The sequence below is a fragment of the Rhipicephalus microplus genome, chromosome 5 (assembly GCF_043290135.1).
Source record: "Rhipicephalus microplus isolate Deutch F79 chromosome 5, USDA_Rmic, whole genome shotgun sequence".
Classification (NCBI taxonomy): Eukaryota; Metazoa; Arthropoda; class Arachnida; order Ixodida; family Ixodidae; genus Rhipicephalus; species Rhipicephalus microplus.
The window spans coordinates 169,665,832-169,693,606 of record NC_134704.1 but is presented as its reverse complement, the minus strand read 5'-3'; the positions used below and the strand labels follow the sequence as shown (position 1 = coordinate 169,693,606).

At 44.5% G+C, this 27,775-nt stretch overlaps 1 protein-coding gene across 4 annotated transcripts in view; it reads right to left on the bottom strand.

Annotated features, from left to right (window-relative positions):
• Nucleotides 1–27,775, bottom strand: part of LOC142817436 (uncharacterized) — a 141,557-nt gene that overhangs the window by 28,425 nt on the left and 85,357 nt on the right. For 2 of the 4 annotated variants that reach the window (XM_075894456.1, XM_075894457.1), the window contains 3 exons: nucleotides 24,850–24,864; nucleotides 12,253–12,303; nucleotides 8,861–8,915 (listed from right to left, as the gene is read on the bottom strand). In XM_075894456.1, coding sequence (XP_075750571.1) covers nucleotides 8,861–8,915; nucleotides 12,253–12,303; nucleotides 24,850–24,864 — 121 coding nt within the window. Of the gene's footprint in view, nucleotides 1–8,860; nucleotides 8,916–12,252; nucleotides 12,304–20,650; nucleotides 20,791–24,849; nucleotides 24,865–27,775 lie in introns of all 4 variants that reach the window. The other 2 variants (XM_075894454.1, XM_075894455.1) reach the window with 2 other exon arrangements.

Sequence of the window (27,775 nt, the reverse complement as noted above, 5' to 3'; positions counted from 1 at the left end):
TGTAAACTTAATTACGGGATTTTGCAGTTGCAGCCATCGGCAAAACATGCACAGCCAAACCTAACCATTACCGCACCGGATGATCCGACCTCTAGTAACATCATAAAACTTCCTCGACTAGACATGCTAAAGTATACCGGTACGCCTCGCAGCTGGCCTCCCCTTAGAAAACAGTTTGAAAACGTAGTCCAAGAGCACTCGACTTTGACAGATGCAGGAAAGTTTGCCTGCTTCAGATAAGCGTTGACAGGTCCTACCGCATAGACAATCAACGGACTACCTGCGAATTTGAGGTGTTATGAAGGTGCACGGGCAATTCTCACACGGTTTGCCAAGGAAGGCGCCATTGTCAAAGACCACATTGAGCACCTCAGTGACTCACAACACGTTCGGACGACCGCAGATGTACGCGCTCTGCGTAGCTTGTACGAAAACATCGAGGCTAATATTCGTGAAATCCCTGCATTAAAGATAACAGACGAGTTGTTTTCGACAGTTATACAACCTATCATCTTTCGAAGTTTACCACGAGAGCTGGTACTCGAGTACTACCGGAGTGGCCAAAAGTTCAACGAGCCCACTTCGCCAAGAGAAAACAACCTAGTAGGTGAGCAAACGTCTTTCCCATCGCAGAGTTGCCTACGACCGCTGTTCGAATTTATCTACAGAGAAGTGGAAGCACGAAAACGCTGTGAGTCTTGAAGCGCTTACATGTTAAAAAAAATTTTGCCCCGTATCTGCATGTTGTACTGCAAATATCGTCGAAAGACGATAGTTTTGCGTTTGGCGAGAGTGAACAAAACGTTTATTTGACGTTCTGCGCAAGACAATTGGTGAATGGTATTCTGGAGGTGCTGCATTGGAGAGCCTCGAGCATGCAGCGGAGGCTACCGAGCACATCGAGTCACGTCACACGAGAGACATAAGCGCTATCTGGCAGTTATCCTGGAAAAGATGGCTCGCGCCATGCGCGCCCGTCTCTGATGTGATAAAGTGTAGAACGCAAGGCGACGGGTAGGTGCCATCACCGTGTTGTCTTATAAAAGCGTTGGAAACACTTGCCGTTTCGTGCAAGCGTAAAAAATACACATACATAATATTGACGTGTTGTTATGGTGCCTCAGATATGCGCATTAATTCCTTTTAATTCATATTACCACAAGTATGAATGCTGAACCTTGAGCAAGATTGGTGGGTGGCGCGGATGGGGTCGGCCGTTTGGAGTATTGTTTGGTCACTTTGATGCCGTTTAGTGTAATGTTAAAGGTAGACAAACAAACAAATGTAACAACAGATAGACAGGCAAAAATTCTGCGTCAAAGGTTTCCTGGAAAGACTATCGTCTTTAAAAAACCACCCACAATAAAGGGGCTGAATCACAGCCCATACATGGATGGCATCACCCCCTAGGTCCCCGCAGGAGTATGTGATGCCCACGTGAAACGAGTGTTTCAATTGGGCGTGGACTCAGTCCAGGAATTCTCGCGAGGTAGGGGCCTCAAATGTTTGGCAGCCACGTCTCCGCTGATGTTTCACAGACACCAAAACGGGGACCAAAAAGAAACCTCAGTGACACTCCTTCCGAGCAAAGAGATCAGAAATTACACTAGTGAGGGCGGTTCGCGTTGCAACGTTGCAACGATATGTAGGAAAACTACGCAAATCGCGCGGTTTAGGCATACGCGATCAGTCACACAAAGCTAGAAGCCTTTAATCTAAACTGTTTTTCCTCCGAACGACACAAGGTTGATCGCATGATTCACAAGGCGTTCCACAGAGTGGTCGGCATAGCGGTCACTGCGAGCACCGAGACGTTCTTCGAGCAGGGCCTGGACACCCCCCGTGACAAACTGATTAAGGCGCACAGCACTGCACAATACGATGGATTGTCCAAGTCTAAAACGGGCAGTCGTGTCCTCGAGTCTTTCGGCAAAACATACCACACACAACGCGGGGAGAACACGATAGTTTCGATGACGGTCCACGATCGTCTTATTGTTCCGCGGCTCTTCAATAACATGCACCCGACGCGCCACGTCAGGCGCCGCTACCAAAGAGTGAGGGACCTGATAATAATCTATGGCAACAGCGACGAGAAAGTGTGCGTGGACGCCGCACGATACCCAAAGAGAAGGTGGGCTCATGTGATCGCAGTGGTGGTCCAATGCATCATGAGTGCCATGGTGCTTACGGAACATACAGAGTAGGCCAAAAAGGTGGTGATTGGTCTTGCACTGGTCGCGACACTGGAAGCTGCGGTCGTGCTCAGTGACTCGCAAGCTCGTTTACGTAGTGCCGCGCACGGCTGCATCTCAGGGAAGCAGGCCCGGATACTTCATTGTAGGTATTGCAGAAGGACACCGGTGAGCTTCGAGGAGCAAATGGTCTCGACGTCGTCATCCTCATATTTCAAACTAAAATTGCGAAGGTCTGCCTTGTGTTAACCTCGGCTCATACCACCTGCGTCCCTCTCGCAGCAACCAGGCAGCCAACCCAAGGCTCGACGTGCTCACTCCGTTATCCGCTGCCTATTCATTAGCCGCCTCAACCTCCGAATGCGTGCCGATGATAACATTATTACCACAGCAGCAGGAACTAGAATGCTCAGGGGTTGATTACTATAGCCACAATCAACGGCATTAAAAATATTACGGACTTAACGGACACAAAGTCATCCCCCCACACAACAAATCAAACCAAAGAAAAGTTTATTACAAACAAAGGCATACCCCAGCCCTGTGATCTGGTGCCTTAGTTATCAGAGGCTGTGCCTGATCGGCGCGTATAAAGCGTTGTAGAAAAGGGCCACACTACAGCACGTGCTTCGGGAGTGTGCTGGGAAAGTTATTATCGCTGATGACGCCTACATTGACGTGCATGTTACGCAGAGACAACCATCGAGGCTAATAAACCAATCTTGCCACGAGTGGCACTAAACCACTGCTGCCGCGTTGCATACCGCTACTTGTAGTACTCGGTAAGTTTGGCTGCACCGGCCAGCTGCTTCGACAAGCTGCATGAAGGAGTCTGAGCGTGCAGCAAATACCACGCTCCTTGAACGAGTAGTTCAAAGTGTTTGCGAGCTCAATGTTTATATCAAGACACTTAGTGCATTAGCAGTGCTCTAAATACAGCCTTAATTCATCATAAGAAGCTTTCTGCGCCACCGGTGGGCAGATCAGCGGCAGAGAAACATGGGCTTGATTCCTCGATTACCATCAGTGGTGGCAAATTTAATACGACGTGTTTTCAGGGCAACACAAAGATCATTTGAACACACCTCTCACCTAAAGAAAGGGTGAAGGAGAAGTGTATTGCTTGAATGAGGCCTGTGATAAAAGCGATGCTTGTAAGTGCGGGATATACATGTTCACTGCATGCAGCTGTACGGCATACACCACGGCAAGAATTCTGTCGTACAAGCATTGCAGCTCAAAACGATGCGCCAATGGTCCCGTTCCTTTCAAGCGTGATAACATAAATACGGCGTAGACCGGCAACAGCTGTAGCGAAACTTAGCTTATTATATGAGCCTGGGCGCACTGCAGTTTCGAAGGGTGGGCCTTGCGAAGCCGCGGATCTGCTAAAGCTGTCACCTGTCATGGAAGGCACTGCTACTCATTCGCCACACTGTGTGTGTAACCATAGTTACTTATTTACTGATCTCTTCATTGTGCAGTGAAAAATATTTTGTCGTGCACAAGAATTCTGTGACCGCAAACTTTCCAAATGGCATGCTGCCAGTCACCGTCCCACGGAGGCGCTTCTATCACCAGCTTTACAAACACTGCTTCATAATCATTCGCTTTCAACGCATCACTGTGATCGAACGCCTAAGTTGACAACACAGTGTACATGAAAAGTGCAGCTTGGACAAAAAAAAAGCGTGAAAAAACAATCTTTTTGCGGCCCATCGAATTGTCTTATCTTCCCGTTTTCGAATCACTGAAATCTGGAAGCTTTTCTCCACACGCTGTAACTTGTATCACTGGCATGCTGACGCTCACTATAGAGGATTTTCGCTCGCATGACGGCTTGAACTGAATTCTCATTTTTAATTAATGATAATATTTTAGCGAAGCAACGCAAGCGTATCAGAACGCTGAGATGACCTGGTCACTTGCACCCGCAGTTCGCGGGATTGAATCCCGGCTGCGGTGACTGCATTTTGGATGGAAGCGGGAATGTTGTAGGCCAATGTGCTTCAATTCGGGTGCGCGTTAAAGAAACCCAGGGGGTGGAAATTTCCGGAGCCCTCCACTATAGCGGGTCTCATAGCCATATTGTGGTTTTGGGATGTTAAATTCCACAAATCAATCAATCAAACTGGTCACGTGTAGCCTATGCACTCTCGACTGTGTTATTGTTTCTTAACCCAAGAATGTGCAGTGAAGCCTGAAATACTGTAACATGCCCAGGAGGTCTTAACTTAAGTTTTCATTGTGTTGAGTTGTCTTATGCGCCGATGATTAACGCCAAACGCCCAATTACTTGGAGCACGCTGCAAGCAGCTGCTCTACAGCTCCGAATACTCCAACTAAGATGGTAGCACACCCGCTATTGGAAACCCGCACATATGAAAATGACTGGTGAGATCGGTTTGCTGTTACCGCTACCACCGCGCGAAGCCAAGGCGGAATGACGTTTTTGCTGGGGTTCGGCTGCGTCAGTTTTCCTGCCACTGGGATACGGCACTCGCTAGCGACGAGGTGGCCGACCAGCTTTGGGACATCTTGCAAGCCGAAAATGTCACCCGGATCTAAAGACTTCAAGCTGTCACATAAGGAGCAGCCATCATCTACGATGGAGAGTGGAATCCGACAAGGGTTATTCTCCACTTCCTCCCGCTTAGCCCGAAGGAGCCTGCCGGACTAATAATAAAGTACATTCATTTATTCTCACGAGGTGTATTCTTATTAGGGAGCTATGTAAAGGTCCATAACGTCTATGTGTTCGCCGACAAGTATGCAAAACAGACAGCTCAATGCACGAATGAACAGACAGACGGATGCACGAAGAGACGAACACAAGAATGCGCAGATAGTGGATGAATGAACGGATGATGGACGGTTTGTTTTTTAGCAATGTGTGGGCTTTGCAAACGCTTTCGCACAAACATGTTTTGCACCTGTGCTTTGACTTTGCAAGCCTCACGAACGAATTGAACCCTGATAAACATCGTGGAGCCTGAAGAAGCTTGGCTCCTAAAGAAACATTGTGTGCAGCGTTCTACTGACGAGGCTTTCAGATTGGACGTTCTTTGAACGATCCATCTTGTCTAATGGATTCAACAGGCCACCTTCATTGCAACGCTGCAACAGGTGGAGTAAAAGAACAAACAAAGAGAGCTTTTTTTCCTACGCACTTGGAAACGCTAGTTTCAGAAGAAGAGAAAATGCATTCGAGAAAGACGCAGTAGCTGGAAGGACATGCTGAGCTTAGGTGGTTGTGTGTGCCGGCATATATATATATATAGGTAGATAGAGAGATAGGTATGGGATATGGCACAACGGGAGCATTGTCAACAAGGATAAATATATTTATTTCCCAACAGCTTCGGGAGGGGTCCTCCCTTCATCAGGGGATGAGTTATACTGACACGAACTTCCTAACTTCGTTGCTGCCGCGTCCCTCTCGCCTTGAAAGATGTTTGTGGGAGTTAGAGGGAACTAAGAAAAGGATAAAAAAACAAAAAAATAAAAAGGGGGGGAGAAAAGGACGAAAAAGAAAAAGAAAGAAAATAAAGAAAGTAAAAAAGAGGAAGAACCACTGTCAACACTGAGAACGAAACCAACTGTCCGTGTACGTCCACATACGGTTCTTATCACGTGCTGTTCAGTTCTCGACGTGTGTCTGGCCACCCAAGATTGTCGCCGCGGTGCCGGGAGAGTCCGTGACGGCGTGCGCAAAGAAAAGGTTTCCCCGTAATGGGTCGGTCGGCGTGCGGCGTGCGTAAAGGAAGGGTTTTACGTTAATGGGTCGGTCGGCTCTTTACCTTTAATCTTCGTCCGTTTCCCTTCAATGGTCATCAAGTGGAAGGCGAACGTAAACACTTTGTATGTGCATGTGGAAAAAAGAAAAAAAGGAAGAAAAAGGAAGAAAAAAAAGAAAAACAAAAACAAAAAAGGACAGTGTACACGTACGAGTCAGTCAGAAAAAAGCATGGTCTCCAGCTATCAATCTTTGTCACCAATTTCCTCCTGGCTTACTTCTATTAGGCAGTTGAGTTTTCTGGAGTCCTCGTTGATGCCGGCTACTAATGTTCGAAATTTGAAAATAAAATATGCCTCACGCTGTTCGCGCTCGCGTCTGTTTGAGAAACCGGACTGCAAAAGAGTTACGCTGATATTTTCAAAACTGTGGTTTGGCAGGTGCAGATGTCTAGATAAAGGTAGCTTCGGCAGTGAAGTGGCGTGATACCGGTGATTATTGAACCGCAGCCGAAATGGCGTGTCTGTTTGGCCGATATATTTTTGTCCGCAGATGTTGCAATGTAGCATATATATTACGTTACTGGAGTCACAATAAGGCTTTCGGTTATACAGAATTTGAAATCCGAGAAGTTCGCTTTAGATTCACGTGTTGTGACCATCGGTGGGCATACCTTGCATCGAGCTTCTACGCAGGGATGGCACCCTGATTGAAATTTGGTGTTTGTTTTTGATGAATGCGCCTTTGAGGGACGCACCTTGAAACCTTTCTACTACAGAAGATACTTTGGCGTTGTTTTTATGATATGGAACCATGATGAGGGAAGTCTTTTCCGCTTCATAGAAGATTTTAACAAGTGCCACCCGTCAATAAAATTCACGCACAAAATTTCCAAAACTAGCAATAACTTTTTGGACGTCACTGTCACGGTCGAAAATGACCGCTTGTCAACAAACCTTTACAAAAAACCTACAGACCGTCAAATGTACCTACATTTCAACAGCAGCCACCCAAAGCATTGCAAAACGGGTATTCCATATTCTCAGGCCTACCAGTACCGATGAATATGCACCAATATGCGGGAATTTGACAGACACGCCGAACACCAAAAGCATTCCTTATTGAAACAAAATTATCCTGAAGACATTATTGACGATGTCATACTACGTGCTCGCAACGTGAACAGGAATGATATAATTAAGGGACCAAACAGAGTATCTAAAACGACTTCCCAAACGAACCTTGTACTAACTTACTCCTCATCAGCGCCACTAATCAACAACATATTTTCCCACCATTTTAACATAATCAGGCAAAGCAAACGACTAACTTCTATTTTCGCAAAGCCACCTTACGTGTTGTACCGCCGGGATAAAAATCTGAAGGACATTCTTGTCAGAGCAAAAACAAACACACGCAAATTTCAATCAGCGTGCCATCCCTGCGGAAAAGCTCGATGCAAGGTATGCCCACAGATGGTCGCAACACGTGAATCCAAAGCGAACTTCTCGTATTTCAAATTCTGCATAACTGAAAGCCTTATTTGTGACTCCAGTAACATAATATACATGGTACATTGAAACATCTGCGGACAAGAATATATCGGCCAAACAGACACGCCATTTCGGCTGCGGTTCAATAATCACCGGTACCACGCCACTTCACTGCCGAAGCTCCCTTCATCTAGACATCTGCGCCTGCCAAACCACAGTTTTGAAAATATCAGCGTAACTCTTTTGCAGTCCGGTTTCTCAAACAGACGCGAGCGCGAACATCGTGAGGCATATTTTATTTTCGAATTTCGAACATTAGTAGCCGGCATCAACGAGGACCCCGGAAAACTCAACTGCCTCCGAAAAGTAGGCCAGGAGGAAATTGGTGGCAAAGATTGATTGCTGGAGACCATGCTTTTTTCTGACTGGCTCGTACGTGTACACTGTCATTTCTTGTTTTTTGTTTTTCTTTTTTCTTTTTTTTCTTCCTTTTTTTTCCACGTGCACATACAAAGTGTTTACGTCCGCCTACCACTTGATGACCATTGAAGGGAAACGGACGAAGATTGAAGGTAAAGAGCCGACCGACCCGTTAACGCGAAAGCCTTCCTTTACGCACGCCGCACGCCGACCGACCGATTACGGGGAAACCCTTTCTTTACACACGCCGTCACGGACCCTCCCGGCACCGCGGCGACAATGTTGGGTGGCCAGACACACGTCGAGAACTGAACAGCACGTGATAAGAACCGTATGTGGACGTACACGGACAGTTGGTTTCGTTCTCAGTGTTGACAGTGGTTCTTCCTCCTTTTTACTTTCTCTATTTTTTTATTTTTCTTTTTCGTCTTTTTTCTCTCCCTTTTTTGTTTTTTTGATTTTTTTTTCCTTTTTTTAGTTTCCTCTCACTCTCGCAAACATCTTTCAAGGCGAGAGGGACGCGGCAGCAACGAAGTTTGGAAGTTCATGTCAGTATAACTCATCCCCTGTTGAAGGGAGGACCCCTCCCGAAACTGTTGGCAAATAAATATATTTATCCTTGTTGACAACGCTCCCGTTATGTCATCCCATACCTTCACGAAGACTAATTGGCCCATTGAATTATTACTCTCATTATATATATATATATATATAGATAAATATATATATATATATATATTTATCTATATATATATATATATATATATATATATTTATATTTATATATATACACATATATATATATATAGTATTGTTCTATGTGGATTGTGGAACCCCACATATCAATCAATTATAATTCTTTTATGACGCATTCCTCTGTCGCAATTTTAGCCTGTTCCATGTATTTTTTCACAAGGCCGTGGACTTTCCCCTTATGTGAATAACATAAATTGGCTCAAAAGTTGGCGCGAGCACCACAGACAGTTTGGCATTCAAGAAAACTAACTGGCACATACCCCGCCGGTGCAGGCATTTTCACTCGCACTTGAAGGTTCTGGTGGGAATCCACTCCTGGAAAACAAAGTCAATGTTTGAGAACAGGCAATCAAAAGAAATGGCGCTTGAAGTACTTTATTGTCTTTCTCCTAATTCACAGCTTATGTAGTCCCTTATTGCAGTCTGCGAGGTAACAGCGCACAACGGTAAAACGGTGGTGCCAAGACTGAAATGGTGTATAACTGAACTATCGAACGCAAATTCTCTTTTATGAAGTGTGGCAATGCATGTGTGCTCTCGTAACGAAAACTAAACGTTTCTTTATTTATCAGCTTACTGCCTGCTACGAAAAAAAAGCGATTTATTTCCTTTCAGTTAGAAGGGTGCACTCTAAAAAAAGAGTTAGAAAAATGGGTGTTTTTGTCCCACAAAACTAATGGTCATCATTATTGCGTTCCATCCTTGCACTATCGCCCCGCGCCTGGTACATTCCGGTCTCGATCGACATGCCCATTATCAGGGTTACATTGCATTCTCGATACGAAAGTGGCCAGCGCCAAGTTTTCAAGAAAGGAAGCGCACGTAAGCCTGATGACGATTATTGTTGAGGGACAAAATATACCATTTCTACTCGATATTTTTTTAGAGTGTGCTCTTGATGGTGTACAACTTTACCACGAAATTTAAAGCTAATCGACATGGATGCGACGTACCTTGAATAACGGCCGATGCTTTCAAAGTTTAAGCCTTTAGGCACAATGTTAGCGAAACAAATTATTTCTTTCTTTTTCTATTGTCATGTACGTTCACCGTTTCTAATTAGAATGTTCTAAAACCCACCATCATGGCTGTTTCGACCACCTGAAGGAGAACTATTTTGGCGCTACGCATTGTCCAACTATCGCAGAAAAGTTTATGATGTAACTGTTGTGCAGCGTGGGAGCTTCAAGTGACTTTAAATATAGGAATATGTAACCTTACAAATTAATGTTTGTAACATACGAGATGAAACCAAACGAGGTCACGCAGACACGGCACAGGCTCTCACCGCTTGCATTCATGTTGGTCTCAACTATGAAGTTCTACCAACTTGCTTCCTTTTTCTGCCGTACTAGGCTTTATTTTGCGCTCAAGAAGCGTTGATTGATAGATATGTGGGGTCTAACGTGCCAAAACCCCCATATGATTATGAGAGACGCCGTAGTGGAGGCTCCGGAAATTTAGACCACCTGGGGTTCTTTAACGTGCACTCAAATCTGAGCACACGGACCTACAACATTTCCGCCTCCATCGGAAATGCAGCCGCCGCAGCCGGGATTCAATCCCACGACCTGCGGGTCAGCAGCCGAGTACCTTAGCCACTAGATTACCGCGGCGGGGCACTCAAGAAGCGTGATAACACACGCAGCTAGTGGCTGCTGTTTTCGTATAGAGATGTACCAGCCTCTTGATGGGAAGCGTCTGTGTGAAGTCTTTATTCATAAAGGTTAAGTGTAGGCACCTGGTGAGATCATTTTGAAAGGATCTGTACAATCGCTGTCGTGTCTTTTATGAACACATACAAGACATATTACAAGAAGGAACTCATTACGAATAGCAGGGGATTTATGTTCGGAAGTAGTGCGATATTCTACTTCCCGTTTTTGTCACTATTTCACGTTTAAGGAAAATCCAGATGTTAAATCACGCTATTCATTTGAAAATTTTCTTTCCATGACAGCTTACCAGCCAATGTAATCTCAATGAAATGCCTGGAAAGTTTTGTTATTACATTCTATGTTTTCATTTTTTATTGAGTGCACAAAACGCACTTAGCACACCCGGTACACTATGGATTTTTTAGCAGAATTGATAATTTTCTCAAAACGGGTCTCAATATTATACAAATAAAATGACTGCATATCACATTCATAAAGCATAAAATCTCTGATAAATGCTGTAATAAGCATATCAGAAGACCAAACATCCTGCCCTTTGTCTAGGTCTACACTACGAAGCAAAAAAGTCAGAGCTTCCTACACAACGCAGCGCTATCAGAACAAAGACTGAAGGAGCAACCTTCTTACAACTGTTTGTAAACTATGCAACGGCAGTTAATGCTGTATAGTCCGAGGTACCGGCTACGCAATTATCAGAACAAGTCACGCATCTCTAGAGGTATATGCGCACCCACTTCGATACACACATTGTCCTTGCTGTGGTGGCTGAAAAGGAAGACAATTTATTATGACCGAGTCAGGTATAATACGAGGACGCAGTAAAACACACTCTCTTCTCAATTGACATGGCATAACGCTGTGTCAAGCAAAATTTCACTTGTTAGAATGATCTCGCCTATATATTGTGGTGTTGGGCTCTCCACGTTCCATCCGTAGTCATATCAAGGCATACGGAGGCTTCATAGAAATACGACCGACAATTTACCTCTAAGTATGCTGTTTACGTAAAGGATGGCGCCACAACCCATCGACGCGATGCAGAGCGGCGGTATGCTGCGGGTCCAGAAGCTGCTCGTTCAGGAGCTGTCAGCCATAGCGAAGGGCAGCGTTCACCCTTAGGCATAGCCGACGAAAGAATAACCCGCGCAACGCTCAGGACACCCCTTTTTAACGAAGAAGCTCCTTACGCTGCTGCTCAGTGCCTCCTCTGTAGCAGCCACCCCTTACTTCTCACAGTGTTCGCTAGATGGTGCTGCGGTGTTGGAGTACATGAAGTGGTCCCTAGAAGGCGTGGATGCATGCTGTGTGGTTTCGTTTGATAGGCGTTTGATAGGATGGTGCAAAAACAGGCCAACGGACTGACCACTAACAGACGGATGAACAAATAAACGGACGGGGCTAAGCCGAAAGCCCACAACGCTTCGCACAACTCAATATTATTCACTTCGTAGACATGCTGTGAATTTTTAGCGCATAATTGGCTAACGTGCATCGCCACCCCAGCGCGGTGTTTGTAGTGGCGATGACGCCACATGTAACGGTGACGCCGCAACCCAAGTAAATCTGAAACCATTGTTTCTATATGGCAAGATTAGAGTTGAAGCTCTTCAACCTCGTGGGCTCGCGGAAAAGCTGATTTATGCCAAGGCCACGAAAATCTGCGTCAAAATTAATTGATATAGTGTGAGTGCCTCCTACATATCGTGAACAACTTTTAGAAGGGCAAGCTCGTTTAATGCAGACTGTATAACGTCTTTTATTGCTTACTATATAAACATGATTTTGCTTTTTTAGGTTTCACAAGCTTCGTGCTAGCGTGTGCTCATCGCCTCCTTTGATATCATCTCAGTGAAATACACGTACTTGCTCCTCATGAAAGTTTCCCCGCCACTTTTTCAGTGACGAACTGAGGTGACCCGGTTGCGTCATCAGAATAAAATTCATCTAAACACACAATGAAATAGGTTGCTCACCAATATGGGTTCCAAAAACGTGGTCTTCTGCGAAATCTGGGCCATAGCCTCCTGCGCAAAAACATTCACAAAGCAGTGATTTAAAATAGCGCCCAAATGTTATAATCACTTAACAAACATTGCATTTGAGGTGATAAATGTTCCCTTAGTGTCCTAATCAGAAAGTTGTTTTGGTACAGGCGTACGAATAAGAGGCCATGCTATCATCAGTGTAGTTTGAGCCCACAAGATGAGCAAGTGAAGTTGCATCAACCTGTGGGCCAAATATGATTGATTAACTTTCTTAACTTGCAAATGCCATCAAGAGGAAGAACAACCGAACATATTGTGGTGAGGAAGACTTGTAGAGCACATCGCTTAAGCCCGTGCCGTACCGGAACAATACAAAACTTTCGGTAGCTCTAAGGCAAATTCCGTTTGTCGAGCTGCAACCCGTCTAAACTCAGCCATTGCATGTTAATGAATGGATAGATGGACGGATATGGCTGTATCCTTTAAATCGGGCTGTGGCTAGCGCCACCAAGCCGTAATACTTAGAGAGACAAAAAGTAGATTTATTTTTTCTCTTAAATAGTGAGGTTGAAGATACGTACTTTGCAGTGAAGGGTTTAATTTTCACTCGTGCTTTGACTTTAGCTACCAATCAGATAACCTCCTTCTAGTTTTTTCTACCCGCCTAAAGTCTATTTTTCCATCACTGTCTCTGAACCCCAGTACTTCGAAAAACTCTGCGCCATCATCCTGAACTATAGGGTGAAGCCCTTTACAGAACATTATCAAGTGTTCGGCAGTTTCTTCTTCCTCTCCACACGCACTGTATACCGTGTCTACCTCTTCGTATTTGACCCGATATGTCTTGGTACGTAATACTCCCGTTCTGGCCTCAAACAGTAGAGAACACCCCGAGTATTATCATAGATCCTTTCCTTGGCAATTTGCTGCTTAAAAGTTCGATAGATCTGAAGTGCGGACTTCTTAATAATGCCAATTCTCCACATATCGGTTTCAGCTTTCTTTATGTTCTTCTTAACCAATAATTCTTTTTGGTTTGGCCCCCTGCTGTTTTCCATGTATTTACCAGCCAATTTTCTGGTTCGCTTCCGCCATTTTGTATCGACATTCTGCATGTACAAGTAGCTGAATACCTTCTTAGCCCAAAGCTTCTCCCCCTTTTCTCTCAATCGCTTCTCAAATTTTATCTTGCTGCTAGCTTCCCTGCCCTCACATGATGTTCATCTCGCATCGCCTTGTACTCCCTGATTTGGTGTATTCCCGTGAGCTGCTAAGGCAAGCCTACCTATTCCACGTTGCTTAATTTCTAATCTTGCTTAATTTTCTGATCTCATGCACAAGACCGCATTGCCGAACGTCACACCAGGAACCATGACCACTTTCCATATTCCTCTCATAAGATCATACCTATTGTAATTCCACAGTGCCCTGTTTTTCATTACCGCTGCATTGCTGTTCCCTTTAGTCGACACGTATATGTCGTGTTCCCTTAGGTACTCGGCCCCATTGCTTACCCATACGCCCAGATATCTGTATTTATCTGTTATCTCTAGCGTGACCTTCTGTATTCTAAGCTCACTACCTTCATTGTCATTAAAAATTATGATTGATGATTTTTCCTTGTTGTCGGCCATTAGCCCTATAACATCTGCGTACATCAATGCTGGTAGTGCCTGTTCAATGAGTTTTCCTAGTTTGACAAAAGAGAGGTTGAAGCCCAGTCCACTTCCCTCTAATTTGGCCTCTAATCCTTGTAGGTACATCATGAATGAAAAAGGTGACAGGAGACACCTCTGCTTAAGCCCCCGTTTTACCTCTGCAGGCCTGGATACCTGTTTTTTCCACTTTATAACTACCTTGTTATCTTTATAGATATGCTTTAAAAGATTAGTGACTACACATTTCACGACAAGTGTGTCTAGTATTCCCCACAATTTCTCTTGAATCGCGCTATCGTAAGCTCCTTTGATATCCAAAAATGCTAGCCACAGGGGCCTGTGTTCCTTTTCTGCTATTTCGATGCACTGTGTCAGTGAGAACAGATTGTCTTCCAACCTCCTGTGTTTCCGAAACCCATTCTGCTGTTCCCCCAGCACCCCCTCATCCTCTATCTATGCCTGCAGTCTTTCCTTTAAAATCTGCATCGCCAGCCTGTAGACTACTGATATCACTGTTATAAGACGGTAGTTGTTTATGTCAGCATTGTCCCTATTTTCTTTATAGATCATGCTCATCCTCCTAAGTTTCCATCCATTGGGAACACCTCCATCCATTATTATTTTGCTCACTGTCTCTCTCAAATTCTGCTTAGACTTCGGACCTAATGTCTTTATCAGCATAATTGGAATGCCATCTAGGCCTGTTGATGTACTACTAGAAACGCTTTTCTCAGCCCTTTCCCACTCTTGTTGGGAAAATGAAGCCATTCTGCCACTTGATTCGTCCTTGTCTATTGTGGTGCATAAGGCACTTTTTTGTTGAACTTTTTCTGTCACCCTTGTTCTTATATATTTAATAGCTTAGTCCCCTTCTAGCCTAGCACCTTGAGCTGTAGTTATAAACCTCTGCTCTTGGCTCGTCTCATTTCTTAGGGAGTTTGGATGGTTCCAAAATTTTGCAGCTGCCTTTCTATCTTTCTTATGTACTTCTGCCAGCCACTCAGCTCTCTTTCTTCTAATCTTTTCATTGATCAAAAGGAATGCGTCCCTTCTACAGCTTATAAATATTTCTCAGTTTCTTTCAACATCATCTGTCGGTTCACCCTGCTGCTTAGAATGTCTGTGTTCCCTAGACGCTTCGTGACGTTTTGCTAAGGGTCTCTTACCTTCCTCCTCCCACCAACTTTTCAGTTTGTGTCTTCTTTTCCGGGGTGACTTGTCACATGCCTTAGCAAGCTCTAGCTCAAACAGTCTAATTACATTCGTGTATGTCCACAATGTTTTATTATCCTCAGTGATTACTTTCTCAATTTGTTTAGTGGCTATTTCAATTTCCTTTCTGAATAAAAATTTTCCTGTAGTTGCTCATCTTGTCTCCTTTCCACTTTCACTGCTGTTCCAAAACTTAGCTTGATACGTTTGTGATGACAACCGAGACTACTGGAGCCACCTTCATCAATGTGCATTCCCCTGAGCTTATCATACGTCCTATGTGACATCAGTGCGTAATCTATCGTCGACTGCAGCCTTCCTACCTCCCATGTTATTTGGCCTTCACACTTCTCGGTACTGTTGCAAATGATCAAATCAGGCCTTTCACGCATATGCATGATCATTTTGCCTGCTGGGTCAGTATACCCATCTGAATCTTCTATGTGCGCATTCATATCTCCTTGTATATTTATCTCGCACTCTCCTCCTAACTCCTGAATGTCATTTGATATACACTCTACCATTGCCTGGTTTTCCTCTCTGGCCTGTGCTCCCGTCCACAAGTACACGAAACCAAGGAGTGTCATTAAACGCGAATCCTAATTAATGTACCCATTCTGTTGCTGTCGCTACGATATTGTAACCCTCCTTTCTAGTATTGTGCCGCACCCCTTATATAGAAGTGCCGCCATAACTTTTGTACATAGTGTGTTGCCGTTACCATGTTGTTACCCTTCTTTCAAGTGCCGTGTTATGCCCACCCCTCATGTAATGTCCCTATGGGACCTTTGAGGAATCAATAAATCAAATAAATCCTAGAACGCCACCTCACGCCCATCATGTAGATGCCGTCACAATTATGTTGTAGAATTTGCTTGCTGAAATGGGAAATGGCATGCCATGCGCTCAGATGTGATGTCAGTGGTGAAGTACTGCTCACCAAATAGATGCTATTTCAACTTTTTATGTACACTGCTCTGACCTTTCCTTCATGTATAGAGCATGCTTTTATTGGCCAAATGAGTGCTAGCGAAGGTATACGTACAAATTGTATTAATACAATTGTCATATATTTTCTAGTGCTGCACCGCGCAATTGAATTCAATTTTTGACACATTGAGAAAGGTAATGCCATTGTTTGTGGGACACAGGTATAAGGAAATTTTTTATATATTAGGCAGGTGCCAAGCATCTGGGGAATCGATGTAATACGGCGCATACGGAGAGAAGGTGACTGTGTTGTAACGTTTTTAAACAGCGATACATTAAAAATCACGACGAAGGTATGCACAAATATTGCAAGCACATACTTGAGTTGAACAGTCGCATGTTGACTGTGGCGTAACACTGCCAACAGAAATATGGCTAATAAAAACACTTCATGCACTAAGCCTAAATGTAGTGCTCGTACCAATGAGTGTTGGCTCTGCACACTGCCAGATAAATTACCTTCAGTAAATGCCGCATCAGTACAATTGTCTGTAAACCAACGGGATGGCTGTATGAAGGCCCAATCGCATGCTCGGGTTACTGGGGCGATAGTGACAATGGATAATAACAAAGTTGCTCCGTCACGCGGTCGCGTTATGATGGCATCAAGCCCTTGTCGCACTTGTCGGTGACAAAGTGTCATCAATGCTTGCTTCAATACGTAGGAACGCGGTTGAAATTCGTTGCGCGGCAGTTAGTTTTTCGTGCCATAACCTTGGGGAGGCACGTAGCCTCTGGCAGGCAGAATTGATTTAGTGGCACTCGGTCAAAGCGTGCTCGAATAGATTAGCAGTGAACGCAGGGACAGTGTGGCGCCAGCATGGTACCCCGCGTAGTTCTGCAGTGCCAGAGATGGCCGAGCGTTTTGAGTTCCTGTTAACTCAGGAAAAAGAAACCGACCCCCGCGGGGGCAATAAGGATTAGAAACGTCATTGCGACGACGCTGAATTGCGTCATGACACTAGTAGCCGGCGCATCAATGGGCCTCTTCCGAGACCCAGCTCACCGCGGCAACTCCTCGCATGAGTTCGGCTTATGGCACGGCCGTGTACTGGTTGCGTGCCTGCAAAATCAGTGGCACGCATTGAAAAACCGGTGGTAGTGGTTACAATGAAGAGGAAAAAGGCACCTAATTTCTGTCTGCCTTCAGGCGACACGGCGCAGTGCCTTATAGGGGTGGGGGGAAGGAGGGATAAAAAGAATAGAAGGAAAGTAGAAGCAGAAGAAGACAGCCAACGAGAGGAAAAAAGAAGGAGATAGGAAAGTGGGGATCCGGTCGAAGAAGTCCAAGGGCGGGGTGCCACAATGCGAGAGCTACACGGCGTCAGGAGACCGCGGAGGGCGAACCAGTCGGCGGGAACTACGCTGAAGTCGGAGATCGCGAGGGCACAACCGTCCAGCTTGAAATCCTGCGAGCGAATCCATTGAAAAACCGCATTGAAAAACCGCAGTGATTGCCGTGAACCCTTTATTCTGGTAAGGGTGGGGTCGCCCTCGGAAGCGGGTGGGCACGCGACAAGCCAGCGCCTGGGGTGACTATTGTTGAATTGGCATGTCCTCGAATGGCCCCGCGCCATTGAGCTTGTAAGTGGAGCCACGGGCGTTCAGCGAGCGGTTCCTCTAACAGCGCACAGGAAACAAAATGAATTATTGCCTCGTCAGCAAGAAGTTGGCGTGTTACAGGGAAGTCGTCCTAAGGCCGCAATACCGAGTACGTGTAGCTCTAGATATTTGCGCATCGCTGAGCTGGTCCTTGCCTTTATGACTTTTTATAGTTTTGTGTTATTAAAATTTTGGTTGTTGTGTTATTTTGGGCGGGGAGCATGAGCTTTCGCACGCACGAAGGTGACGTCGCCGTGGCGGGTTTTTTATCGACCAAGTGTACTGTTTTTTCAATGGACAAGCACGCGATGATTCAACGAGAGTGGTGTAAGGGCGAAGCACCGAGGGGATAAGAAGAGGCCCTGAAGTTCCGCCAAGTGTTCTGAACCAGGCTTGGCGTGTTAAGCCCCATCGGCTCTGCCGAATCCCGTAGGGTTACCCTACTGAAGACGATTCATTTCCAATGTGCGTGTTTTTTTTTTGTAACGTCGGTGTCCGTAGTTATGAAACTTTTGTACAGTCTGTAAATACAAACTTTTCTGAGCCTACTAGAACGTCTCCAGGGTTTCTGAATCATCATCGATTGACCAGCAAAACAATCGCCGCCACTGGACCAGCGGTAGCACGTTTCGTCTGCCACTTTGCTATACCACCACGGGTGGTGCGTGCTATACCACCACGAGTGGTGAGAGTTGGTTTGTTCAACATCGCAAAAAATATGTATTTCACTAATACTATCGCGTGCGTGCCCATTAAAAAGCCACAGTTTCACCACAACAGCGAAGCAATGAATGTGATAGCAACAATTTGGAACGTTACATTGAGAACGGCAAGGCAGATGGAAACGTGCAGCGCACTTTTTACGCACATGTCAAGCACCGAAACAAGAAACATAAGACGGGAGCGAATTAACAACATTTACCGCTCGATACTTAACGAACTGTTTAAAAAAAAACATCGCACGAAAATTAATCACACGTACATATGAGTGCAGACTAACAAGCGTTCGTGGTGTTATACCTCTCTTTGTATGAAAAGCATGCTTTTTTTGAAAATGGTGCCTGTGCAGCGAGCGAAGTGACCTTTGTGGGCCCGGCAACTAATGTAATCATTTCGATGAATGCCGAAGGCACACGATTTTTTACACTGAAAGATTAGCGCGCACGCGCAAGCTTCAGAGTAATCAGTCGTATCAAAGCTATTCCCTCGAATCTTCACTTGTGCACCTTTTTAGATAAGCAGAAGCTTTGCGCCGTACAAGGGAATTGCTTTTGTGTCGTCAAGGTCTTTTCTTTTATTGCTATGGCAATTATGTAGAACCTCTTGACTGCATATCCCTGCCGGCGTCGGCGTCGACGTAGATGTGAAGCGCCGTATATATATACGTATCTGTATATACGAAAATACAAGAAGAAACTCCCAGAAAAAAAAAACTCCGGCACACGGAATCACACATGGGGCATCCGCGTCGTAATTGTGAGGTGTTAACCACTGAACCACCGAGAGGTACTTCCTTCACCGTTCATACGGCAAGCTATTCATATCTAACAATTACCGCCTATGGCAGACCTCTCAGGGGGGGGGGGACTATCATGTTTTGGGCATTATTCGCAAGACGGCATAATGAGCGCGTGGCGGCTCTCATCTCTCACACGTTCTTAGGCCCGCGTAGAGAATAGGAGGGTGTACGATCAATCATGCACCTTTATCATGCAGTGGGGAAAATCGTACGTTTTGGCTGGCCTTTGATTTTTGTCGGAAAAATTCTGTTGTAGTTACCGGGCTAGCAAAGGTCACTGCAATCGTTGCACAGCCTCCATTCGCGAAAAGGGCACCCTTTTACAGACACAGCAAAGTAAGAACTGAGACGCTTATTCGCGTTAATCTGTACCTATGAGTTTGTTACGGGCGTCCTTTGGGCGTGAGAAACACGGGGAACGTTTTTATCTGCTTGCCGTTCTGCGCGTGACCTCCCGATTTGTTGCTATCACGTTCATTGCTTCGCTTTTCCGGCAAAGCTGCGACTTTTTCCCTTTCATTTATTTTCTCTATGAAGCAACCTTGATTTTCTTTTTCTTCTTTCGGGCACATCTATGCACGGTGGTGAGGACTTCATACCGTTTGAGTCTCTGAACTTTTGCTTGTACGCCTCTTTATTTCTCTCGCGTGGTTGTTTGGATTTACGAAATCTTCAGGCTGATTGATTATAGGAATCTATTTTATCACAAACACCGGAGTTGCTGCAGATGTCTTCTCATTAGCTTGACGAGCACGACATGTTAACAGGTTATCGAACTTCGTTGAAGATGGAACCACCGTGGTGGTCTAGTGGCTAAGGTACTCGGCTGCTGACCCGCAGGTCGCGGGTTCGAATCCCGGCTGCGGCGGCTGCATTTCCGATGGAGGCGGAAATGTTGTAGGCCCGTGTGCTCAGATTTGGGTGCACGTTAAAGAACCCCAGGGGGTCTAAATTTCCGGAGCCCTCCACTACGGCGTCTCTCATAATGATATGGTGGTTTTGGGACGTTGAACCCCACAAATCAATCAATTCGTTTAAGATGCATTTCATGCAGAGGCAACCCCAGCCTCTATGCTGTTGTTATGTCTTTACATATGTCCTGAGAATGTTGCTGTTAAAGACGTAATTGCTGTTGAAACTCCGTCATCGAGAGAGTACTTCCTTCTCTGCTTCCATTCTCATACACTGTTGTATTAAGTGTAAGGGCGTCTGCCAAGCATTTATGTATCTTCAATCTTATATTCAGCTTTGACTTTCACTGGAATAATCTGTTGAACATAAATATCCGCTTCCTCCATCTAAGCTTCCAAATAATCTATATGAACGGTGTCCTCTACTTCTTTGTCACTTTTTCTGAAGTAATTGTACTGGCTAATCAAAATTTGGTAAAAATTCTTCAGCTTACATTTTGATGGGTGATCCATATGGCAGAGACTTTTGATGTCTGCGGTGACCTGCGTGACGACCTTGTGTACCTGACTCCTCCTTTTGAAGGGGTCCTCTATAATCGAGTCCAGTGTCGGAAACGGAGAAATTACTCGCCAGCTGTGTCGTGAGGGGAAATCAGAGTCAAAACATCAGCCGTCACAACGAAGATCCGTCAGTTGTCGTGTTATAATTCTTTCCTATCTGGGTCATGGGTAGCATTGGGCCTCGCACATAAACTTCAACCGACGTCGGATTTACCAGAGACTTTGAGAATACGACTGCTGTTAAAGTTCGTGAAGTCCACTCTGTCTCACCAACAAAACCCCTTCCTCCTGGGTTTCACTGAAACAAAATATAGTGGAGAAAAAGACGAGCCGCCGTCCCCAAGGCGACGGCCCGTCGACCCCTTCTTTATTATTTGTTCTGATCTGATATTGTCATACTGATAGAAGCGTTGCTCATCATTCTTTACACAATATTCATCATCCTCCGCGTCCATACGGTGACGACTGACGACGGCGAACGCTAAAGCACACATAAGTTCCGAAAACACTATGTTCATTAGTGCGAGTTCGTTGTCATTTATGGTGGAATCATCCGGTTTTTTTCCGGCCTCTGGCCTTCCAAAGACGTTTATGAGGCTAGTTGTACCACCATAATTTTGAAAACGTTGACCTTGAGAAATCTTCATTGTAACCTAACCATACCAGGTTTTGGCGCCAAGATGATGTGGGGAATAGGACAAGCCGTCGTCCCTATTGCGAAGCTAACTGTCGAGCTTTTCTATTTACCACACCCTCATCAGTTCTACTCCTAATGATAATATCACGACTCTTCATCTTCTACATAATTTTCAACGGGCTTCGGCAGAAGAAATTTGTGTCGCTGGTCACTGTCGTTTGTCGTCATTGGAACATCGCGTGCATTCGATTAGGCCTTTAAAGAATGATGTATGTACTGTTCATAAGATTTGATAGCCAGCATTTCAACCAAAACTGAGGTTTCACAATTATTACCACCTACATGAAATGCAGTTACGTGACCTGGCCTGACTCTCTGTTAGAGTACTTGATTTCAATGCAGATTGCTGTAATCACATTCTTTCTGCCGCCATGACAGTTATAACATGCATTCGTATGACCAAAGCTGTCAATATTATCTTTTAGAGGTGACGCTTCTGATAGCTGACCTTGTTGGCGTTCTTCACGCCCCACAAAACCTAAACCAAAATAGAACACCTGCATAAAAAAACGAAAACATGAGTAACTGACTTCATTAATAATCCGCTTAGTGTTACATGACGTACGTGACAGGATCGCGACATTATTCATTTTATGACGAGTGAGTTGAACTCGTCAAATCAGCTTACCTTCTCATACTAGTGTTGGTTTACACCAATGTAATAGGGTGATAACGAGAGCACCCTGATGTATACGGCTGGTTGAGTAGATAGGTGGATAATTATATAAATACGTAATTACACGCATAAAGGGCTTTCAGTACGCACAGAAATGCTTAGCTTAACTGTAAAAATGGAGGATCCACATGTTGTACCAAAATTGCGGTCATTATGAATTTTTTCTGAGAGCATACAAGGTGGAAATAAAATTTTTAAGCCGTAGTGAAGGGCCACTGACATTGAGCATGCATAATCAGTAACTAATAAGTCGCTACTATACCCTAATACTTATTAGAAAACACTTTTCGCGGCTTTAATGCAACCATTAGAAAGCGAAGGTGAGGACAGTATAGTGGACAGCAAATTAAGTATTTTATGTTTATTGCATTGACCGTGTTATATATGTGATGAAAGTGAATTTTACAAAAAACCACTTGTCGGTGCGAGAGACCAAGCTTGTGAACTTTGTATTACTCTCTCAGTGTTTTCGTGAGTCGAACTAAGACAGTCAACACAGTAAACCATGACACGGTCATTGTACAGTAATATTAGCTAGTATTTACCGCCCCAAAACAACCTTATATTTATGAGAGACGCGGTAGTAGCGGGTTCAGAAAGTTCCATATTATTCTGCGATTTATCATTGAGAGCAGAATAAATCATGTGGGTTCACTGTGATGGTACATAAAATATATTGCTGTGATAGTTTTATAGGTGAAACATTGTGTATTTGCGCCCTGAGGATACGTCATTCAGGCATTCTATTACAGTTCCGTTTGATGACGAATGTTGTGCAGTATCCTCTGAAGAATAGTCTTTTTTCGCAGTAAACAGAGTAGAGTTATGCATACTTTGTTAGAATGAGTTAATAAGTTCTGTAAAATTTGCCGCGTCAACCTTATTGAATTAAATTCTATTACAGGCATTCTATAACAGTTTCATTTGAGGACGCATGCTGCGCAGTTTGTTCTGCAAAATATTCTTCGTTCGCAGTTCACAGAGCACAGTCATGCATACTTTGTTGAAATTGGTTGATCAGTTCAATAAGATTTTGTCACGTCTACCTTCTTTAAACGGTTTTTGTAGTGTCGGCAACATGACGCGACTGTGGACGACGGACACACTCAACCCGTGCCACAGAAAAACTTTTATTCCAGGCACAGTCCTTAGTACATATGTTGGAGGTGGCGCCATTTCTTGAAGAGAATGGAACACAACTAAAGTCACTTAGTGTCGACCTTCGACACCAAAAATACATACACATGCACACAAAAAATAATTATAGGAACAGTCAGTGATCACATCGTGGTATAATATACATAGTCCTAAAGTCTCGTGGGTTGTCTTTGGTTTCTTGCGAAGCTACGAAGAGATGGTGGCTCACCAGCCGATTTAGTGCATTCAACTGGAGTGAAATTATCATAACCTTCCACTGGACCACTATCACCATCACCATGTAGTGAAGTTCTATAACCATCACGATCGTTTTTATTAGAAGCAGAGTGGTGGCGAAGCTCAGAAGAGTGAGTCATTCTGCGAGGCATCGGTGAACTTCGCACGGAGTTATTGGAGTGTCCGTTGTCATCTCATATTAGCACATGGTGCATCGAGGCTTCCTTGGTAACTGTAGTTCGTTCAGAGGTATTCCACGTGCGACCATCTTCAAGGCAGTAGAACCAGCGTCCTACTCACTTGAGAATTTTCAAATGAGGTCCAAAAGTGACAAGGCCTTTCGGACCAGGGACTGGCTTCTTCACCCTAACAAACTTTCCAACATGGCTTTTGGGTACTCGGGCAGCTCTATATAGGTGAACATAATTCTTGCTTTCACGCTGGCACTTTCCCATCCTCTTCCGAAGTGAGCACATCTCCTGAGCTGGATCTGTGAAGTCCGCACTGGGATAGGCAACGACATTCAAGGATATCCTCATGTGCCAGCTATGTAGAAGTACTGCCGGAGAAACTCCAGTGGTACTGTGAGGAGTGGTTCTGTAGATTCTCAAGTACTCTTTTTGCTCTAAAGTACGGGTCCAACTACTATTTTGCGCTGCTCCAGTTTCGCCAACCGAATTTATCAGTTGGAGCAGCGGGGGCCGAGCCAAATATGCTGTGATTTGTCGAGGAGAGCCCACAACTTCCGGTCAGTCGGCAATCAGCTGTCCACGCTACTTGTTCTTGCTTGTTGTAATGGCCGCGTGCGCGAGCCTCATCTCGTGTGGATGTTGTCTGGCATGGCGTGTCGTTGTACGGGTCCACCGGGTTGGCGATCCTTTGAAGGCGTGCGCACAACGCAGGGCCCATACCGGCGCAATTACAGCAGCCACGCTTTGTCAACAAGCATGCAGCAGCAGCGCAACTGACTGAGTTGACTACCGGTGTCACGGCAACCGGATGTAGATGGTGCTTTAAGCAGTGCGTCAGTGATGGCGTATGTCGCGCGAGATTAGAAGGGCATGGGAGGGGAGCTCGAGACGAGAGAAAAGTGGCTTGGGAGAGGATAGCTGCCGAAGGAAGCGTAGAAGAGAGTGAAAAAAGTTGTCGTTGTGGTTTCGATAATCAATTGCGTCTAACTCCACTATTACTGCAATGTTTAGAAAAATTTTCACGGCTGCGTATTCGTCGTACACCCGTGGACAATTTCCCAACCAAAAATGAATTTCGACCTCTTGGTACTTTAGGGGCGCTTTTGGATACTCAGTTGACCCATGCTCTACTTTTGCGTCACTACTGCTGGAAATAGCGAAGTATTCTTTTCGATGAACTATAATAATACTTACCGTTGTGCCCAGCAACTGCAAAAAATAATAGTTCAAATTTAGCATTATGAAGTGTAGTGAAGTTTCACTTCTTTTTATACAAAAGAGAAAGCCGGGGCTAAAACCTAGAATGCCTGACAAAGGCATCGGCTCCATTGTAGTCTGGCTACAGTTAAAAAAATATTGTAACTGAAAACATAACACAATAACAAGATAAATGTGCTACACTTGCAAGTACAACAGAATAAACTGTTATTAAGCATATAGCAGAGTAAATGCTGTTATACCCAACCAAAACTGGAGTCGAGTAAATAATTCTTTGTTTACTTTTCAAATTTTTTCATTAAAACATCAAAGTTACCATTTGTAGGCATTTGATTCATAGTCACAGTATCCTGATAGGTTAATTCTTGTTTGCCATAGTCAGTACGCGTCTTAGGGACCTGCAGGCTTTGTTTTCGAAAATGGTACGCCTCATTAGACAAATTAATATTCCGAGTTTGTAATTGCTTGAATTTAATATCATGCAACCAACGAAAAAAGTAGGCTTGTCTCACTTTGAGCAAATAATAGTGACAAAACAATGGGGAAGTAGCCACAGTAGCAACAGTAGCCATGAATGCACCGTAAAGCTCTTTTGAAGTGCTTGTAGTTTCTGATAGTAATTGTACTTGTTTCCCAGACCAGAATGTAATAGGTAAGTTCAGAATATACAAGCGCATGAAACATCTGCAGTCTCAACTGCATGGGTATAAGACTAGTCACCTTGAACAGAAAGCAAACGCTTCTTGATAAGACAGATGTTTGGGCTAGTTGGAGATCGGGAATCACCATATTTGCACAGCGCAAGACTACGAGTAAGTCAGAAATGCTTCAACAAAAACAGGTTATATGATTAGAGTGTCTTGAACCATTCCTTGCAAGGATTCTGGCCTACGAGTTTGCTTTCATTGATGACAACATTGCCCACTGACTTGAGGTGCGGACTCTGATATGAGCCGTTTATTGGAAGTTATGGTTGGGCTGTAAAAAGTAGAAATTCTACAGATCTCATGTACCTAGAATCGACGTTATGCGAAGCATGCGGAGGGAATCTTACCATTTCGCTATGTTTTTACTGAGCGACACTTTATGATATGGCTTCAAATATATGTACAAAGGTTTCACGTCCAAACATATTTTGAAAGCTTTCAGATGTTTATATACCCAGTTGTTTGCACTTGAGCAACGATGCCAACAGGAACATGCGTATTAGCAACACTAGAAGCTGATATGAAGCGCTGATGCTCGCGAGGATGCTGGCCCTGGACGCCGCTACGTAAATTCATTTGAGTGCATGACTACTAACGATAGTTTACGTTAACCCGAATTGACGGCTGTATAAAAGGAGTACATATGTAATGTTTATAAAATTGGGTAGGCAGCGCTGCAACCACTATTGACGTTTCGCAAATATTAGCAACTATAAGAAAAGTAGTTCCGAGATCTCAGTGGTAAAATGTTTTATTGCCACGTAAAATGCTGGGGTTCGATTCTAGCTGGGACCATAGCATTTATTCTTCGAATTCGTTGGGTCGACGCTGTATCGAAGACATGATACGCCTGGTAGCCGGTGGGGAAAAGAACCCGGTTTATTGAACGTCAGCTGGTTATATGCACTGAATGCGTGCGTATCAGGTACATCTCTACACAGTCCATGCGCATATATTGCGCCACGTGTACGATACAGACGCTACCAATGTCGGGTATTTTTTAACGCCCATGTGTGTTCGCGTCGTTCCTGGGTAGTTACTTAGAATCAATCACCGGTGGCACATACCCGCCCATGCTTAAGTGCCACAATCGGGCGGGAAGTATTTGATGACGTACGCGACGGTATTGTGACTTTATTAATGTCTTGACCAGCGCGTCATATTCGTCAAACCATCATACCCTCCCATGCTAATTTTAGTTCACGCCAAGTTATGGGGGTTACCGTGAGAGCACCCAAATTTAAGCGGCTAGATAGATAGATAAATAGATATGTATGTTCAAAGTCACCGATGTTCGCTAAGAAATGCTTTGCATCTAAACGTCCTGACGGTAACAGGATTCAGACTTGTGGTTTTCTATGTTGTCGCTCTTGTTCAGCTGAACATTCATGAAAAAAGACGTGGTGAGAAAAAAACGTAATATTGGGATAGGAATCAGAATCGCGAAAAATTGGAATAACCATCACAATAAGTGATTTACAAAGACAGAAAGCGGCACACGAAAAAAATATCAAATGCAAACTGGCATAGTCAACCGCCACGTACGCTTTTTAAAGGTCTCTGAAAAGTGCCCTCCCACTTTTCCACCTCAACCTTAAAAATTCCTGGCTATGGGCCTGCAGCAGGCACTAGCTAGCACGTATGAACAGTTATTTTTTGATAAATTGCTTCAAAATCTTCCGTCAGAGTTAGCCCCCGGCGAATTTCGCCAACCATGCCTATCTTATCACAGTCAGGGGCACGCCGTGAGTTGTTAGTGTGAGTTGAAGGATTGACAAACGTATCTTCTAAATACTAAGTTAAACGTATGCGAAGACGACCACCGTTTACGTCGACATCATCCATGTTTTGTGCTAGAGCTACCGTATATACTTCCTACAGCCCCGCATACTCATTGAATTTTGTTACAACGCCGAAGGTCATCGTAAATAAGCAAAGCGCTAAAACGGCCAACAGAAACGAGAAAAAACAGCGCATGGCGGTGGCTGCAACAACGCACCGTGAAGTCTATAGAGCATTTCCCGTTACCGGCTAGCCGTGCCACATAATTGTCCAATGTCGCTTTGTGGCAACAAGGTAAGCACAAGTTTTACAGCAAAAAGTGTCAATAGATGAGAAGACGGGTCATGTGCGATGCCATAAAAGTTCACTGCCGCCGCCAGTGTCCGTACACAGTATCGCTCGAAATAAGGAAA